Source organism: Oncorhynchus keta, chromosome 14, assembly GCF_023373465.1.
Source record: "Oncorhynchus keta strain PuntledgeMale-10-30-2019 chromosome 14, Oket_V2, whole genome shotgun sequence".
NCBI classification, from domain to species: Eukaryota; Metazoa; Chordata; class Actinopteri; order Salmoniformes; family Salmonidae; genus Oncorhynchus; species Oncorhynchus keta.
Genome location: NC_068434.1, coordinates 4,527,200 through 4,546,856, shown reverse-complemented (window position 1 = coordinate 4,546,856; position 19,657 = coordinate 4,527,200). Strand labels below are relative to the sequence as shown.

General features: G+C 50.4%; 1 protein-coding gene across 1 annotated transcript; it reads right to left on the bottom strand.

Annotated features, from left to right (window-relative positions):
• Nucleotides 1-294: 294 nt before the first annotated feature.
• LOC127907411 (uncharacterized) lies at nucleotides 295-18,267 on the bottom strand. Its single transcript, XM_052462661.1, has 3 exons — nucleotides 17,753-18,267; nucleotides 1,380-2,320; nucleotides 295-1,094 (listed from the first exon to the last, which is right to left on the bottom strand). Exons 1-3 carry the CDS (start codon nucleotides 18,265-18,267, stop codon nucleotides 295-297), a joined length of 2,256 nt encoding a protein of 751 aa, XP_052318621.1.
• Nucleotides 18,268-19,657: the final 1,390 nt, after the last annotated feature.

Genomic DNA, 19,657 nt, shown 5'->3' with positions numbered 1-19,657 from the left:
GGGGAAGGGGCTCCAGGGGAAGGGGCTCCAGGGGAAGGGGCTCCAGGGGAAGGGGCTCCAGGGGAAGGGGTTCCAGGGGAAGGGGCTCCAAGGGAAGGGGCTCCAGGGGAAGGGGCTCCAGGCGAAGGGGCTCTAGGGGAAGGGGCTCTACGGTAATGGGCTCCAGGGGAAGGGGCTCCAGGGGAAGGGGCTCCAGAGGAAGGGCTCCAGGAGAAGGGGCTCCAGGGGAAGGGGTTCCAGGGGAAGGGGCTCCAAGGAAGGGGCTCCAGGGAAGGGGCTCCAGGGGAAGGGGCTCTAGGGAAGGGGCTCTACGGTAATGGGCTCCAGGGGAAGGGGCTCCAGGGGAAGGGGCTCCAGAGGAAGGGGCTCCAGGAGAAGGGGCTCCAGGGGAAGGGGCTCCAGGGGAAGGGGCTCCAGGGGAAGGGGCACTACGGTAATGGGCTCCAGGGGAATGGGCTCCAGAGGAAGGGGCTCCAGGAGAAGGGGCTCCAGGGGAAGGGGCTCTAGAGGAAGGGGCTCTAGGGGAAGGGGCTCCAGGGGAAGGGGCTCCAGGGGAAGGGGCTCTAGGGGAAGGGGCTCTAGGGGAAGGGGCTCCAGGGGAAGGGGCTCCAGGGGAAGGGGCTCCAGGGGAAGGGGCTCTAGAGGAAGGGGCTCCAGGGGAAGGGGCTCCAGGGGAAGGGGCTCTAGAGGAAGGGGCTCCAGGGGAAGGGGCTCCAGGGGAAGGGGCTCTAGAGGAAGGGGCTCCAGGGGAAGGGGCTCCAGGGGAAGGGGCTCTAGAGGAAGGGGCTCCAGGTGAAGGGGCTCCAGGTGAAGGGGCTCCAGGGGAAGGGGCTCCAGGTGAAGGGGCTCCAGGGGAAGGGGCTCCAGGGGAAGGGGCTCTAGAGGAAGGGGCTCCAGGGGAAGGGGCTCTAGAGGAAGGGGCTCCAGGGAAGGGGCTCTAGAGGAAGGGGCTACAGGGGAAGGGGCTCCAGGGAAGGGGCTCCAGGGGAAGGGGCTCCAGGGAAGGGGCTCCAGGGGAAGGGGCTCCAGGGGAAGGGGCTCTAGAGGAAGGGCTCCAGGAGAAGGGGCTCCAGGGAAGGGCTCCAGGGAAGGGGCTCCAGGGAAGGGGCACTACGGTAATGGGCTCCAGGGGAATGGGCTCCAGAGGAAGGGGCTCCAGGAGAAGGGGCTCCAGGGGAAGGGGCTCTAGAGGAAGGAGCTCTAGGGGAAGGGGCTCCAGGGGAAGGGGCTCTAGAGGAAGGGGCTCTAGGGGAAGGGGCTCCAGGGGAAGGGGCTCCAGGGGAAGGGGCTCTAGGGGAAGGGGCTCTAGGGGAAGGGGCTCCAGGGGAAGGGGCTCCAGGGGAAGGGGCTCCAGGGGAAGGGGCTCTAGAGGAAGGGGCTCCAGGGGAAGGGGCTCCAGGGAAGGGGCTCTAGAGGAAGGGGCTCCAGGGGAAGGGGCTCCAGGGGAAGGGGCTCTAGAGGAAGGGGCTCCAGGGGAAGGGGCTCCAGGGGAAGGGGCTCTAGAGGAAGGGGCTCCAGGTGAAGGGGCTCCAGGTGAAGGGGCTCCAGGTGAAGGGGCTCCAGGGGAAGGGGCTCCAGGGGAAGGGGCTCTAGAGGAAGGGGCTCCAGGGGAAGGGGCTCTAGAGGAAGGGGCTCCAGGGGAAGGGGCTCTAGAGGAAGGGGCTCCAGGGGAAGGGGCTCCAGGGGAAGGGGCTCCAGGGGAAGGGGCTCCAGGGGAAGGGGCTCCAGGGGAAGGGGCTCCAGGGGAAGGGGCTCTAGAGGAAGGGGCTCTAGAGGAAGGGGCTCCAGGGGAAGGGGCTCCAGGGGAAGGGGCTCTAGAGGAAGGGGCTCCAGGGGAAGGGGCTCCAGGGGAAGGGGCTCTAGAGGAAGGGGCTCTAGAGGAAGGGGCTCCAGGGGAAGGGGCTCTAGGGGAAGGGGCTCTAGGGGAAGGGGCTCTAGAGGAAGGGGCTCCAGGGGAAGGGGCTCTAGGGGAAGGGGCTCCAGGGGAAGGGGCTCCAGGGGAAGGGGCTCTAGAGGAAGGGGCTCCAGGGGAAGGGGCTCCAGGGGAAGGGGCTCTAGAGGAAGGGGCTCCAGGGGAAGGGGCTCCAGGGGAAGGGGCTCTAGGGGAAGGGGCTCCAGGGAAGGGGCTCCAGGGGAAGGGGCTCTAGAGGAAGGGGCTCCAGGGGAAGGGGCTCCAGGGGAAGGGGCTCTAGAGGAAGGGGCTCCAGGGGAAGGGGCACTAGGGGAAGGGGCTCCAGGGGACGGGGCTCTAGAGGAAGGGGCTCCAGGGGAAGGGCTCCAGGGAAGGGGCTCTAGAGGAAGGGGCTCCAGGGAAGGGGCACTAGGGGAAGGGGCTCCAGGGAAGGGGCTCTAGGGAAGGGGCTCTAGGGGAAGGGGCACTAGGGGAAGGGGCTCCAGGGAAGGGGAACTAGGGGAAGGGGCTCCAGGGGAAGGGGCTCTAGGGGAAGGGGCACTAGGGGAAGGGGCTCCAGGGGAAGGGGCAGTTAACATTTTGGTTTAAAAAGATAGACGTTCACTTATTACATTATCAGCTGTCTACATTCTCTCTCTCTCTCTCTCTCTCTCTCTCTCTCTCTCTCTCTCTCTCTCTCTCTCTCCTCTCTCTCTCTCTCTCTCTCTCTCTGTCTCTCTCTCTCTCTCTCTCTCTCTCTCTCTCCCTCTCTCTCTCTCTCTCTCTCTCTCTCTCTCTCTGTCTCTCTCTCTCTCTCTCTCTCTCTCTCTCTCTCTCTCTCTCTCTCTGTCTCTCTCTCTCTCTCTCTCTCTCTCTCTCTCTCTCTCTCTCTCTCTCTTTACTCTCTCTCTCTCTCTCTCTCTCTCTCTCTCTCTCTTTCTCTCTCTCTCTCTCTCTGTCTCTCTCTCTCTCTCTCTCTCTCTCTCTCTCTCTCTCTCTCTCTCTCTCTCTCTCTCTCTGTCTCTCTGTCTCTCTCTGTCTCTCTGTCTCTCTGTCTCTCTGTCTCTCTCTCTCTCTCTCTCTCTCTCTCTCTCTGTCTCTCTCTGTCTCTCTCTCTCTCTCTCTCTCTCTCTCTCTCTCTCTCGCTCTTTCTCACTCTCTCTCTCTGTCTCTCTGTCAGTCTATCTTTCTCTCTCTCTCACTGTCTGTCTGTCTTTCTCTCTCTTTCTCTCACTCTCTGTCTCAATCTCTCAATTCATTTAAACTCAATTAAATTAAATTAAATTCACGTTTCTTTATTGGCATGATGTAACAAAGTACATATTGCCAAAGCTTACTTTGGAGATTTAAAATATTAACATAATTCATAATAATCATAAATATTATAAACAGTAATAACAATAATCAAGGGTCAAAATAACCATGAATGGTTAAAGAACACAAGGTAAAATAAATAAGCATAAAAATGGGTTGTATTTACAATGGTGTTTGTTCACAAATATTGCAGCTGTGATGTTACACTGTGGTATTTCACCCAGTAGATATGGGAGTGGCAGGGTAGCCTAGTGGTTAGAGTGTTGTAACCGGAAGGTTGCGAGTTCAAACCCCCGAGCTGACAAATCTGTCGTTCTGCCCCTGAACAGGCAGTTAACCCACTGTTCCCAGGCCGTCATTGAAAATAAGAATTTGTTCTTAACTGACTTGCCTGGTTAAATAAAGGTAAAATAAATAAAAATCAAAATTGGATTTGTCTCTGTGGATCTGTGTTACCTGAGGGAAATATGTCTCTCTAATATGGACATAAATTGTGCAGGAGGTTAGGAAGTGCAGCTCAGTTTCCACCTCATTTGAGCAGATAGCCTGTCTTCTCTTGAGAGCCACATCTGCCTACGGCGGTCCCTCTCCCTCTCTCTCAATTCAATTCAATTCAAGGGCTTTATTGGCATGGGAAACATGTGTTAACATTGCCAAAGCAAGTGAGGTAGACAACATATAAAGTGAAAAACAACAAAAATGAACAGTAAACATTACACATACAGAAGTTTCAAAACAGTAAAGACATTACAAATGTCATATTATATATATATACATATATATACAATGTACACATAGTTAAAGGACATAGAATAAATAAGCATAAATATGGGTTGTATTTACAATGGTGTTTGTTCTTCACTGGTTGCCCTTTTCTCGTGGCAACGGGTCACAAATCTTGCTGCTGTGATGGCACACTGTGGAATTTCACCCAGTAGATATGGGAGTTTTTCAAAATTCAAAATCTCTCTCTCTCTCTCTCTCTCTCTCTCTCTCTCTCTCCCTCTCTCTCTCTAACTCTCTCTCTCTCTCTCCCTCCCCTCTCCCTCTCCCTCTCTCTCTCCCTCTCCCTCTCCCTCTCTCTCTCTCTCTCTCTCTCTCTCTCTCTCTCTCTCTCTAACTCTCTCTCTCTCTCTCTCTCTCTCTCTCTCTCTCTCTCTCTCTAACTCTCTCTCTCTCTCCCCCTCTCTCTCTCTCTCTCTCTCTCTCTCTCTCTCTCTCTCTCTCTCTCTCTCTCTCTCTCTCTCTCTCTCTTTAACTCTCTCTCTCTCTCTCTCTTTAACTCTCTCCCTCTCTCTCTCTCCCTCTCCTCTCCCTCTCCCTCTCCCTCTCCCTCTCTCTCTCTCTCTCTCTCTCTCTCTCTCTCTCTCTCTCTCTCTCTCTCTCTCTCTCTCTCTCTCTCCCTTAATTCTCTCTCTCTCTCTCTCTCTCTCTCTCTCTCTCTCTCTCTCTCTCTCTCTAACTCTCTCTCTCTCTCCCTCTCCCTCCCTCTCTCCATCTCTCTCTCTCTCCTCTCCCTCTCCTCTCTCTCTCTCTCTCTCCCTCTCCCTCTCCCTCTCTCTCTCTAACTCACTCTCTCTCTCTAATAAACACTTACTGCTGTATATCTGTAATAAAGCTGTTCCTCTTTTTCCCGCCCTTGTCGCCTATCTTCAGTTGCCCTCGGTGATGGGGTCATGGTCTCAGCCATTGACCCTGCCAATTATTCTCAATTCTACAAAGCGGTCTGTCTTCCCACCTCCCTCCCTTTCCTCGCCCCTCCTCCTCCTCCTCTCTCCTCCTCCCGCTCCTCTCTCCTACCACTTCTCGCCCCTCCTCCTCCTCCTCTCTCCTCCTCCCGCTCCTCTCTCCTTTTTTTTTAAAGACCAGAGTTTGGGCCCTAAATCTCTGAGTCCTTCTGTAAGCAGAATCATGGAGCTGGATCAGATCTGAGAGGAACGTCCGAGCGCCTAACAGAGTTTTACTTTATTAGGTCTGCAAGGTTGACTATCGGTATTCCGTTATGATTTGAGCTTCCCGCTCTGTTCTCTTCTCTCCGCTGGTTGGCGCTGCCACAGGAGGCTGTTGAAGGGAGGACGGGTCAAAATAACGTCTGGATTGGAGGAAATGGACTGTTATTGGAAAACGCATTGTGTTTGATGTGTTTCATACCATTCCAGTTGATTGGGCTCCAGCCATTACCGGGCCAAGTTCCTTAGAATGTTGAATATCGTTCTAATTCTGAACATCGTTACATAGCGTTGTTTAAATATTCCCCCATGTGCTGTTGTTGATGGAGATCTAACATGGCTGCCATAGAAGGTTGTAGTGACCTCAATTGGGTTGCAGAAACCTCAATGTCTCTCTGAATATGTGGCTCTGACTGAGGCTTGAGGAGCCAGCCAGCCACCTCAGCTCAGCTCCGCTCTCTGCAAACAGCAGACGGTGTTGTAGGAACGGTCATTCAATTTCCATCATAAATCAAATACATGTTTTGTCGGAATAACCAACAGATGACGTGAGTGAGTGACCTAATTTCTCTCTCTTTTTTTTTTTAAATTAACTCCGCCTTCTAGTGAGTTTAAACAATCTTTTACCATTTTGATAGATTAGAGACAGTCAGAAAGTTGTTAATAATGTTGTTGCTGCTCGCGGATGCGACTCGTTGAATATGGTCCTTTTTTTATCGGTTTGAGAAATCACTCGTAAAACCTTTTCTCCTGAATGACCTCATTGCTGAGCGCAAAATTGATTGGATGTTTCTCACTAAAACATGGATGTTTTCAGACTGGGTGAACAAAACCAAGGTGTCATTTCAGATTCTGAACAAAACTTCTAATCACACATTAGGAATGTTCCCAAAATAACTTTTTACTACACGAGGAACATTGCCACAACACGGCCGTTTCAAGCTATCTATCTTCGGGGCGGCAGGGTAGCCTAGTGGACTAGTAACCGGAAGGTTGCAAGTTCAAATCCCAGAGCTGACAAGGTACAAATCTGTTGTTCTGCCCTTGAACAGGCAGTTAACAGGCCGTCATTGAAAATGAGAATTTGTTCTTAACTGACTTGCCTAGTTAAATAAAAAAATAAAAAATCTCAGGATGATACAGAGAAACTCATCCATGCTTTTGTCACAAGCAGGCCTGACTACTGTAACGCTCTCCTATCTGGTCTACCCAAGAAAGCTGCAAAACATACAGAATGATGCAGCACAGGTTCTAACCAAGAACAGACAGAGAACACACATTACACCGGCTATAATGTCTCTGCGCTGGCTGCCTGTGAGTTTTAAAATTCATTTTAAGATTCTTCTATTGGTTTTTAATTAAATCAATCCACAATTGTGCACCCCAATACATATCAGAGATGTTTTTAAGTGATGTACCCAGTATGTCCCTCAGGTCCTCTGGCAATGACCTTTTAACTATCCTGAAGCCTGGGACCAAGAGACATGGAGAGACAGCCTTTAGTTATTATGTCCCCAGTCTGGGACCAAGAGACATGGAGAGGCAGCCTTTAGTTATTATGCCCCCAGCCTTTAGTTATTATGCCCCCAGCCTGGGACCAAGAGGCATGGAGAGACAGCCTTTAGTTATTATGTCCCCAGCCTGGGACCAAGAGGCATGGAGAGACAGCCTTTAGTTATTATGCCCCCAGCCTGGGACCAGGAGGCATGGAGAGACAGCCTTTAGTTATTATGCCCCCAGCCTGGGACCAAGAGGCATGGAGAGACAGCCTTTAGTTATTATGCCCCCAGCCTGGGACCAAGAGGCATGGAGAGACAGCCTTTAGTTATTATGCCCCCAGCCTGGGACCAAGAGGCATGGAGAGACAGCCTTTAGTTATTATGCCCCCAGCCTTTAGTTATTATGCCCCCAGCCTTTAGTTATTATGCCCCCAGCCTGGGACCAAGAGGCATGGAGAGACAGCCTTTAGTTATTATGTCCCCAGCCTGGGACCGAGAGGCATGGAGAGACAGCCTTTAGATATTATGTCCCCAGCCTGGGACCAAGAGGCATGGAGAGACAGCCTTTAGTTATTATGCCCCCAGCCTTTAGTTATTATGCCCCCAGCCTTTAGTTATTATGCCCCCAGCCTGGGACCAAGAGGCATGGAGAGACAGCCTTTAGTTATTATGTCCCCAGCCTGGGACCGAGAGGCATGGAGAGACAGCCTTTAGATATTATGTCCCCAGCCTGGGACCAAGAGGCATGGAGAGGCAGCCTTTAGTTATTATGCCCCCAGCCTTTAGTTATTATGCCCCCAGTCTGGGACCAAGAGACATGGAGAGGCAGCCTTTAGTTATTATGCCCCCAGCCTTTAGTTATTATGCCCCCAGTCTGGGACCAAGAGACATGGAGAGGCAGCCTTTGGTTATTATGCCCCCAGCCTTTAGTTATTATGCCCCCAGTCTGGGACCAAGAGGCATGGAGAGACAGCCTTTAGTTATTATGCCCCCAGCCTGGGACCAAGAGGCATGGAGAGACAGCCTTTAGTTATTATGCCCCCAGTCTGGGACCAAGAGACATGGAGAGACAGCCTTTAGTTATTATGCCCCCAGCCTGGGACCAAGAGGCATGGAGAGACAGCCTTTAGATATTATGCCCCCAGCCTGGGACCAAGAGGCATGGAGAGACAGCCTTTAGTTATTATGCCCCCAGTCTGGGACCAAGAGGCATGGAGAGGCAGCCTTTAGTTATTATGTCCCCAGTCTGGGACCAAGAGGCATGGAGAGACAGCCTTTAGTTATTATGCCCCCAGTCTGGGACCAAGAGGCATGGAGAGACAGCCTTTAGTTATTATGCCCCCAGCCTGGGACCAAGAGACATGGAGAGACAGCCTTTAGTTATTATGCCCCCAGCCTGGGACCAAGAGGCATGGAGAGACAGCCTTTAGTTATTATGCCCCCAGTCTGGGACCAAGAGACATGGAGAGACAGCCTTTAGTTATTATGCCCCCAGCCTGGGACCAAGAGACATGGAGAGACAGCCTTTAGTTATTATGCCCCCAGCCTGGGACCAAGAGGCATGGAGAGACAGCCTTTAGTTATTATGCCCCCAGCCTGGGACCAAGAGGCATGGAGAGACAGCCTTTAGTTATTATGTCCCCAGCCTGGGACCAAGAGGCATGGAGAGACAGCCTTTAGTTATTATGCCCCCAGCCTGGGACCAGGAGGCATGGAGAGACAGCCTTTAGTTATTATGTCCCCAGCCTGGGACCAAGAGGCATGGAGAGACAGCCTTTAGTTATTATGCCCCCAGCCTGGGACCAGGAGGCATGGAGAGACAGCCTTTAGTTATTATGCCCTCAGCCTGGGACCAAGAGGCATGGAGAGACAGCCTTTAGTTATTATGCCCCCAGCCTGGGACCAAGAGGCATGGAGAGACAGCCTTTAGTTATTATGCCCCCAGCCTGGGACCAAGAGGCATGGAGAGACAGCCTTTAGTTATTATGCCCCCAGCCTTTAGTTATTATGCCCCCAGCCTTTAGTTATTATGCCCCCAGCCTGGGACCAAGAGGCATGGAGAGACAGCCTTTAGTTATTATGTCCCCAGCCTGGGACCGAGAGGCATGGAGAGACAGCCTTTAGATATTATGTCCCCAGCCTGGGACCAAGAGGCATGGAGAGACAGCCTTTAGTTATTATGCCCCCAGCCTTTAGTTATTATGCCCCCAGCCTTTAGTTATTATGCCCCCAGCCTGGGACCAAGAGGCATGGAGAGACAGCCTTTAGTTATTATGTCCCCAGCCTGGGACCGAGAGGCATGGAGAGACAGCCTTTAGATATTATGTCCCCAGCCTGGGACCAAGAGGCATGGAGAGGCAGCCTTTAGTTATTATGCCCCCAGCCTTTAGTTATTATGCCCCCAGTCTGGGACCAAGAGACATGGAGAGGCAGCCTTTAGTTATTATGCCCCCAGCCTTTAGTTATTATGCCCCCAGTCTGGGACCAGGAGGCATGGAGAGGCAGCCTTTAGTTATTATGCCCCCAGCCTTTAGTTATTATGCCCCCAGCCTGGGACCAGGAAGCATGGAGAGACAGCCTTTAGTTATTATGCCCCCAGCCTGGGACCAGGAGGCATGGAGAGACAGCCTTTAGTTATTATGTCCCCAGTCTGGGACCAAGAGGCATGGAGAGGCAGCCTTTAGTTATTATGTCCCCAGCCTGGGACCAGGAGGCATGGAGAGACAGCCTTTAGTTATTATGTCCCCAGCCTGGGACCAAGAGGCATGGAGAGACAGCCTTTAGTTATTATGTCCCCAGTCTGGGACCAAGAGGCATGGAGAGGCAGCCTTTAGTTATTATGCCCCCAGTCTGGGACCAAGAGGCATGGAGAGACAGCCTTTAGTTATTATGTCCCCAGTCTGGGACCAAGAGGCATGGAGAGGCAGCCTTTAGTTATTATGTCCCCAGCCTGGGACCAGGAGGCATGGAGAGACAGCCTTTAGTTATTATGCCCCCAGCCTGGGACCAAGAGGCATGGAGAGACAGCCTTTAGTTATTATGCCCCCAGTCTGGGACCAAGAGACATGGAGAGACAGCCTTTAGTTATTATGCCCCCAGCCTGGGACCAAGAGACATGGAGAGACAGCCTTTAGTTATTATGTCCCCAGCCTGGGACCAAGAGGCATGGAGAGACAGCCTTTAGTTATTATGCCCCCAGCCTGGGACCAGGAGGCATGGAGAGACAGCCTTTAGTTATTATGTCCCCAGCCTGGGACCAAGAGGCATGGAGAGACAGCCTTTAGTTATTATGCCCCCAGCCTGGGACCAGGAGGCATGGAGAGACAGCCTTTAGTTATTATGTCCCCAGCCTGGGACCAAGAGGCATGGAGAGGCAGCCTTCTCTCTCTCTCTCTCTCTCTCTCTCTCTCTCTCTCTCTCTCTCTCTCTCTCTCTCTCTCTCTCTCTCTCTCTCTCTCTCTCTCTCTCTCTCTCTCTCTCTCTCCCTCCACCTCTTTCTCTCTCTCTTTCCCTCCACCTCTTTCTCTCTCTCTCTCTCTCTCTCTCTCCCTCCCTCTCTCTCCCTCTCTCTCTATCCCTCTCCCTCTCTCTGCCTTTACATATATGGAAAGTCCATGAACAAAGCAATGCTATAGCATTGTTCCAAGCCAAAACTATCGCTGAGCACTGGTGTCCCTGTGCTGTCTGCTAGCAATTTATGACGCTGTGGAGACCGGCCTCTGATCTGCGCTCTGTCGGCTAGCTTTGAGGAGTGGAGGAGAGTGGAGTGTACCGAGCAAACAACTCTTTGAACTGTCGCACCACATGGGGCTTGGAGAACTCCTCGTTCCCCTCTCATTCCTCTCACTCTCTTCTCCCATCTGAAGCTGAGCAGTAAATCTGAGGTCTACAGGCAGAGGCGATGGTTTGAGATCTGAGGTTTGCGCAGAGGGAGGGACCGGGAGGTGGGGTGGCTCTGAAGTCTTAATTTTGTTGGCCGGACCAGGTTCGGCTTTGAGCTGGACTTCGGCCTTGGCTCTGGCTCGACTCCAGGGGTTATTGATATTGGACGATGCACATAGAGAAACAGAAAGATAATGAGGCAGGGAGACAAAGAGAAAGAGACAGAGGGAAACAGAAAAAGAAACAGGGAGCTGTGAGACCCACCTGAAAACCCATCCAGATCTCTCCATCCGTCTCTCCTTGGATCTCTGTGTCCTATGTTGTCCCTTAGCTTTCTCCAGTTTCTCTCCTCTCCTCTCCTCTCCTCTCCTCTCCTCTCCTCTCCTCTCCTCTCCTCTCCTCTCCTGGTATCCTTTAGCAGGTGGTGGTATCCTTTAGCAGGTGGTGATATCATTTAGCAGGTGGTGGTATCCTTTAGCAGGTGGTGATATCATTTAGCAGGTGGTGATATCATTTAGCAGGTGGTGGTATCATTTAGCAGGTGGTGGTATCATTTAGCAGGTGGTGGTATCCTTTAGCAGGTGGTATAATTTAGCAGGTGGTATCCTTTATCAGGTGGTGGTATCCTTTAGCAGGTGGTGGTATCATTTAGCAGGTGGTGGTATCCTTTAGCAGGTGGTATCCTTTATCAGGTGGTGGTGGTATCCTTTAGCAGGTGGTGGTATCATTTATCAGGTGGTGGTATCATTTAGCAGGTGGTGGTATCCTTTAGCAGGTGGTATCCTTTATCAGGTGGTGGTATCCTTTATCAGGTGGTGGTATCCTTTAGCAGGTGGTGGTGGTATCATTTAGCAGGTGGTGGTATCCTTTAGCAGGTGGTGGTATCCTTTAGCAGGTGGTGGTATCCTTTATCAGGTGGGGGTATCCTTTAGCAGGTGGTGGTATCCTTTATCAGGTGGTGGTATCCTTTAGCAGGTGGTGGTATCATTTAGCAGGTGGTGGTATCCTTTAGCAGGTGGTATCCTTTATCAGGTGGTGGTATCCTTTATCAGGTGGTGGTATCCTTTAGCAGGTGGTGGTGGTATCATTTAGCAGGTGGTGGTATCCTTTAGCAGGTGGTGGTATCCTTTAGCAGGTGGTGGTATCCTTTATCAGGTGGGGGTATCCTTTAGCAGGTGGTGGTATCCTTTATCAGGTGGTGGTATCCTTTAGCAGGTGGTGGTATCATTTAGCAGGTGGTGGTATCCTTTAGCAGGTGGTATCATTTAGCAGGTGGTATCCTTTAGCAGGTGGTGGTATCATTTAGCAGGTGGTGGTATCCTTTAGCAGGTGGTATCCTTTATCAGGTGGTGGTGGTATCCTTTAGCAGGTGGTGGTATCATTTATCAGGTGGTGGTATCCATTAGCATGTGGTGGTATCCTTTAGCAGGTGGTGGTGTCCTTTAGCAGGTGGTATCCTTTATCAGGTGGTGGTATCCTTTATCAGGTGGTGGTATCCTTTAGCAGGTGGTGGTATCCTTTATCAGGTGGGGGTATGATTTAGCAGGTGGTGGTATCCTTTATCAGGTGGTGGTATCCTTTATCAGGTGGTGGTATCCTTTATCAGGTGGTGGTATCCTTTATCAGGTGGTGGTATCATTTAGCAGGTGGTGGTATCATTTAGCAGGTGGTGGTATCATTTTTCAGGTGGTGGTATCCTTTAGCAGGTGGTGGTATCATTTATCAGGTGGTGGTATCCTTTATCAGGAGGTGGTATCCTTGATCAGGTGGTGGTATCATTTATCAGGTGGTGGTATCCTTTATCAGGTGGTGGTAACCTTTATCAGGTGAATATTATAATACTGGGGCTATGTCTGGGCCACTTTACACCTGGGGCTATGTGTGGGCCACTTTACACCTGGGGCTATGTGTGGGCCACTTTACACCTGGGGCTATGTGTGGGCCATTTTATACCTGGGGCTATGTCTGGGCCATTTTATACCGGGGGCTATGTGTGGGCCACTTTACACCTGGGGCTATGTCTGGACCATGTTATACCTGGGGCTATGTCTGGGCCATTTTACACCTGGGGCTATGTCTGGGCCATTTTACACCTGGGGCTATGTCTGGGCCACTTTACACCTGGGGCTATGTCTGGGCCATTTTATACCTGGGGCTATGTCTGGGCCATTTTACACCTGGGGCTATGTCTGTGCCATTTTACACCTGGGGCTATGTCTGGGCCACTTTACACCTGGGGGCTATGTATGGGCCACTTTACACCTGGGGGCTATGTGTGGGCCACTTTACACCTGGGGGCTATGTGTGGGCCACTTTACACCTGGGGCTATGTCTGGGCCATGTTATACCTGGGGCCATGTCTGGGCCATTTTATACCTGGGGCTATGTCTGGGCCATTTTATACCTGGGGCTATGTCTGGGCCATTTTATACCTGGGGCTATGTCTGGGCCATTTTATACCTGGGGCTATGTCTGGGCCATTTTATACCTGGGGCTATGTCTGGGCCATTTTATACCTGGGGCCATGTCTGGGCCATTTTATACCTGGGGCTATGTGTGGGCCATTTTATACCTGGGGCTATGTCTGGGCCATTTTATACCTGGGGCTATGTGTGGGCCACTTTACACCTGGGGCTATGTGTGGGCCACTTTACACCTGGGGCTATGTGTGGGCCATGTTATACCTGGGACTATGTCTGGGCCATGTTATACCTGGGACTATGTGTGGGGCATGTTGTACCTGGGACTATGTCTGGGCCATGTTATACCTGGGACTATGTCTGGGCCATGTTATACATGGGACTATGTATGGGCCACTTTACACCTGGGGGCTATGTGTGGGGCATGTTATACCTGGGACTATGTATGGGCCACTTTACACCTGGGGGCTATGTGTGGGCCACTGTACTCCTGGGACTATGTCTGGGCCATTTTATACCTGGGGCCATGTGTGGGCCACTTTACACCTGGGACTATGTATGGGCCACTTTACACCTGGGGCTATGTGTGGGCCACTTTACACCTGGGGCTATGTCTGGGCCACTTTACACCTGGGGCTATGTGTGGGCCATTTTATACCTGGGGCTATGTCTGGTTCACTTTACACCTGGGGGCTATGTGTGGGCCACTTTACACCTGGGACTATGTGTGGGCCACTTTACACCTGGGACTATGTGTGGGCCACTTTACACCTGGGGACTATGTCTGGGCCATTTTACACCTGGGGCTATGTCTGGGCCATTTTACACCTGGGGCTATGTCTGGGCCACTTTACACCTGGGGCTATGTCTGGGCCATTTTATACCTGGGGCTATGTCTGGGCCATTTTACACCTGGGGCTATGTCTGTGCCATTTTACACCTGGGGCTATGTCTGGGCCACTTTACACCTGGGGGCTATGTATGGGCCACTTTACACCTGGGGGCTATGTGTGGGCCACTTTACACCTGGGGCTATGTCTGGGCCATGTTATACCTGGGGCCATGTCTGGGCCATTTTATACCTGGGGCTATGTGTGGGCCATTTTATACCTGGGGCTATGTCTGGGCCATTTTATACCTGGGGCCATGTCTGGGCCATTTTATACCTGGGGCTATGTGTGGGCCATTTTATACCTGGGGCTATGTGTGGGCCATTTTATACCTGGGGCTATGTGTGGGCCACTGTACTCCTGGGGCTATGTGTGGGCCATTTTATACCTGGGGCTATGTCTGGGCCATTTTATACCTGGGGCTATGTCTGGGCCATGTTATACCTGGGGCCATGTGTGGGCCACTTTACACCTGGGGCTATGTGTGGGCCACTTTACACCTGGGGCTATGTGTGGGCCACTTTACACCTGGGGCTATGTGTGGGCCACTTTACACCTGGGGCTATGTGTGGGCCACTTTACACCTGGGGCTATGTGTGGGACATGTTATACCTGGGGCTATGTCTGGTTCACTTTACACCTGGGGGCTATGTGTGGGCCATTTTATACCTGGGGCTATGTGTGGGCCACTTTACACCTGGGGCTATGTCTGGTTCACTTTACACCTGGGGCTATGTGTGGGCCATTTTATACCTGGGGCTATGTGTGGGCCACTTTACACCTGGGGCTATGTCTGGTTCACTTTACACCTGGGGCTATGTGTGGGCCATTTTATACCTGGGGCTATGTGTGGGCCACTTTACACCTGGGGCTATGTGTGGGCCATTTTATACCTGGGGCTATGTGTGGGCCATTTTACACCTGGGGCTATGTCTGGGCCATTTTACACCTGGGGCTATGTCTGGGCCACTTTACACCTGGGGCTATGTCTGGTTCACTTTACACCTGGGGGCTATGTGTGGGCCACTTTACACCTGGGACTATGTGTGGGCCACTTTACACCTGGGACTATGTGTGGGCCACTTTACACCTGGGGCTATGTGTGGGCCACTTTACACCTGGGGCTATGTCTGGGCCACTTTACACCTGGGGCTATGTGTGGGCCACTTTACACCTGGGACTATGTGTGGGCCACTTTACACCTGGGACTATGTGTGGGCCACTTTACACCTGGGGCTATGTGTGGGCCACTTTACACCTGGGGCTATGTCTGGGCCACTTTACACCTGGGGCTATGTCTGGGCCACTTTACACCTGGGGCTATGTCTGGTTCACTTTACACCTGGGGACTATGTGTGGGCCACTTTACACCTGGGACTATGTGTGGGCCACTTTAATCCTGGGGGCTATGTCTGGGCCACTTTACACCTGGGGCTATGTCTGGTTCACTTTACACCTGGGGCTATGTCTGGTTCACTTTACACCTGGGGGCTATGTGTGGGCCACTTTACACCTGGGGGCTATGTATGGGCCACTTTACACCTGGGGGCTATGTGTGGGCCACTTTACACCTGGGGGCTATGTGTGGGCCACTTTACACCTGGGGCTATGTCTGGGCCATGTTATACCTGGGGCCATGTCTGGGCCATTTTATACCTGGGGCTATGTCTGGGTCATTTTATACCTGGGGCTATGTGTGGGCCACTTTACACCTGGGGCTATGTCTGGGCCACTTTACACCTGGGGCTATGTGTGGGACATGTTATACCTGGGGCTATGTCTGGTTCACTTTACACCTGGGGGCTATGTGTGGGCCATTTTATACCTGGGGCTATGTGTGGGCCACTTTACACCTGGGGCTATGTCTGGTTCACTTTACACCTGGGGCTATGTGTGGGCCATTTTATACCTGGGGCTATGTGTGGGCCACTTTACACCTGGGGCTATGTCTGGTTCACTTTACACCTGGGGCTATGTGTGGGCCATTTTATACCTGGGGCTATGTGTGGGCCACTTTACACCTGGGGCTATGTGTGGGCCATTTTATACCTGGGGCTATGTGTGGGCCATTTTACACCTGGGGCTATGTCTGGGCCATTTTACACCTGGGGCTATGTCTGGGCCACTTTACACCTGGGGCTATGTCTGGTTCACTTTACACCTGGGGGCTATGTGTGGGCCACTTTACACCTGGGACTATGTGTGGGCCACTTTACACCTGGGACTATGTGTGGGCCACTTTACACCTGGGGCTATGTGTGGGCCACTTTACACCTGGGGCTATGTCTGGGCCACTTTACACCTGGGGCTATGTGTGGGCCACTTTACACCTGGGACTATGTGTGGGCCACTTTACACCTGGGACTATGTGTGGGCCACTTTACACCTGGGGCTATGTGTGGGCCACTTTACACCTGGGGCTATGTCTGGGCCACTTTACACCTGGGGCTATGTCTGGGCCACTTTACACCTGGGGCTATGTCTGGTTCACTTTACACCTGGGGACTATGTGTGGGCCACTTTACACCTGGGACTATGTGTGGGCCACTTTAATCCTGGGGGCTATGTCTGGGCCACTTTACACCTGGGGCTATGTCTGGTTCACTTTACACCTGGGGCTATGTCTGGTTCACTTTACACCTGGGGGCTATGTGTGGGCCACTTTACACCTGGGACTATGTGTGGGCCATTTTACACCTGGGGCTATGTCTGGTTCACTTTACACCTGGGGACTATGTGTGGGCCACTTTACACCTGGGGGCTATGTCTGGGCCACTTTACACCTGGGGCTATGTGTGGGCCACTTTACACCTGGGGCTATGTGTGGGCCACTTTACACCTGGGGGCTATGTCTGGGCCACTTTACACCTGGGGCTATGTGTGGACCACTGTACACCTGGGGCTATGTCTGGGCCACTTTACACCTGGGGCTATGTCTGGTTCACTTTACACCTGGGGACTATGTGTGGGCCACTTTACACCTGGGACTATGTGTGGGCCACTTTAATCCTGGGGGCTATGTCTGGGCCACTTTACACCTGGGGCTATGTCTGGTTCACTTTACACCTGGGGCTATGTCTGGTTCACTTTACACCTGGGGGCTATGTGTGGGCCACTTTACACCTGGGACTATGTGTGGGCCATTTTACACCTGGGGCTATGTCTGGTTCACTTTACACCTGGGGACTATGTCTGGGCCACTTTACACCTGGGGCTATGTGTGGGCCACTTTACACCTGGGGCTATGTGTGGGCCACTTTACACCTGGGGGCTATGTCTGGGCCACTTTACACCTGGGTCTATGTGTGGACCACTGTACACCTGGGGCTATGTGTGGACCACTGTACACCTGGGGGCTATGTGTGGACCACTTTACACCTGGGGCTTTGTGTGTGTGTGTGTGTGTGTGTGTGTGTGTGTGTGTGTGTGTGTGTGTGTGTGTGTGTGTGTGTGTGTGTGTGTGTGTGTGTGTGTGTGTGTGTGTGTGTGTGTGTGTGTGTGGTACCCCCCCTGAAAAGATTTAGATGCACTATTGTAAAGTGGCTGTTCCACTGGATGTCATAAGGTGAATGCACCAATTTGTAAGTCGCTCTGGATAAGATCGTCTGCTAAATGACTTAAATGTAATGTAATGTGTTAGTAGTAGAGGCTAACTGAGTCTGCGTTTTCTGATTCTTTGTGTTTTGTCTTCTGATGTCTGTGAGGAAGAATCTTCTCAAGTTTCCACGACTTTTACAACATTTACATCTTGAATGAGTCCCAAATGTCCACATATTCCCTATATAGTGCACTACTTTAGACCAGAGCCCTATTCCCTATATAGTGTACTACTTTAGACCAGAGCCCTATTCCCTATATAGTGGTACTACTTTAGACCAGAGCCCTATTCCCTATATAGTGGTACTACTTTAGACCAGTGATCTGAATCTGTTTCTCCAGGACAGTGATCTGAATCTGTTTCTGCAGGACAGTAATCTGAATCTGTTTCTGCAGGACAGTGATCTGAATCTGTTTCTGCAGGACAGTGATCTGAATCTGTTTCTGCAGGACAGTGATCTGAATCTGTTTCTCCAGGACAGTGATCTGAATCTGTTTCTGCAGGACAGTGATCTGAATCTGTTTCTGCAGGACAGTGATCTGAATCTGTTTCTCCAGGACAGTGATCTGAATCTGTTTCTGCAGGACAGTAATCTGAATCTGTTTCTCCAGGACAGTGATCTGAATCTGTTTCTCCAGGACAGTGATCTGAATCTGTTTCTGCAGGACAGTGATCTGAATCTGTTTCTCCAGGACAGTGACCTGAATCTGTTTCTGCAGGACAGTTATCTGAATCTGTTTCTCCAGGACAGTGATCTGAATCTGTTTCTCCAGGACAGTGATCTGAATCTGTTTCTGCAGGACAGTGATATGCCACAGGAACATATCTGATATTGGCAACGTTAGTCTTCTCTTCTGTCTCTACTGCTGACTTCCTGGTTGATTGAGTCCCGTTTTAAAACTCGCTGGAGGCCACCTGTTAAGCACATTCGTAAGTTCCAATGATGTAATCAACATTCATCATCATCATCATCATCATCATCATCGCATGCCTGTTATCTGTGCACCTCAGTGTCGGGATGCAGCCCAGATTCGCAAGACACACACACACACACACACACACACACGTACACACACACACACGTACACACACGTACACACACACACGCACACATACATACACACACGCACGCACACACACACACCACACAGGCTCTCCCTGTGACTTTCAGTTAAGAGGTCTGGGCATGTAGATAATATGTAGATAATCTGTAGATAATATGTAGATAGTCTGTAGATAATATGTAGATAGTGTGTAGATAGTCTGTAGATAATCTGTAGATGATCTGTAGATAATATGTAGATAATATGTAGATAATCTGTAGATAATCTGTAGATAGTGTGTAGATAATATGTAGATAATATGTAGATAATCTGTAGATAGTGTGTAGATAATATGTAGATAATATGTAGATAATCTGTAGATAGTATGTAGATAATATGTAGATAATCTGTAGATAATATGTAGATAATATGTAGATAGTGTGTAGATAATATGTAGATAATATGTAGATAATATGTAGATAGCGTGTATATAATATGTAGATAATATGTAGATAATATATAGATAATATGTAGATAGTCTGTAGATAATCTGTAGATAATCTGTAGATAATATGTAGATAATATGTAGATAATCTGTAGATAATATGTAGATAGTGTGTAGATAATATGTAGATAATATGTAGATAATATATAGATAATATGTAGATAATCTGTAGATAATATGTAGATAGTGTGTAGATAATATGTAGATAATCTGTAGATAATATGTAGATAATCTGTAGATAATATGTAGATAATCTGTAGATAATCTGTAGATAGTCTGTAGATAATATGTAGATAATCTGTAGATAATCTGTAGATAATATGTAGATAATATGTAGATAATATGTAGATAATCTGTAGATAATATGTAGATAATCTGTAGATAATATGTAGATAATCTGTAGATAATCTGTAGATAGTCTGTAGATAATATGTAGATAATCTGTAGATAATCTGTAGATAATCTGTAGATAATATGTAGATAACATGTAGATAATATGTAGATAACATGTAGATAATATGTAGATAGTGTGTAGATAGTGTGTAGATAATCTGTAGATAGTCTGTAGATAATCTGTAGATAATCTGTAGATAATATGTAGATAATATGTAGATCATCTGTAGATAATATGTAGATAGTGTGTAGATAGTCTGTAGATAATCTGTA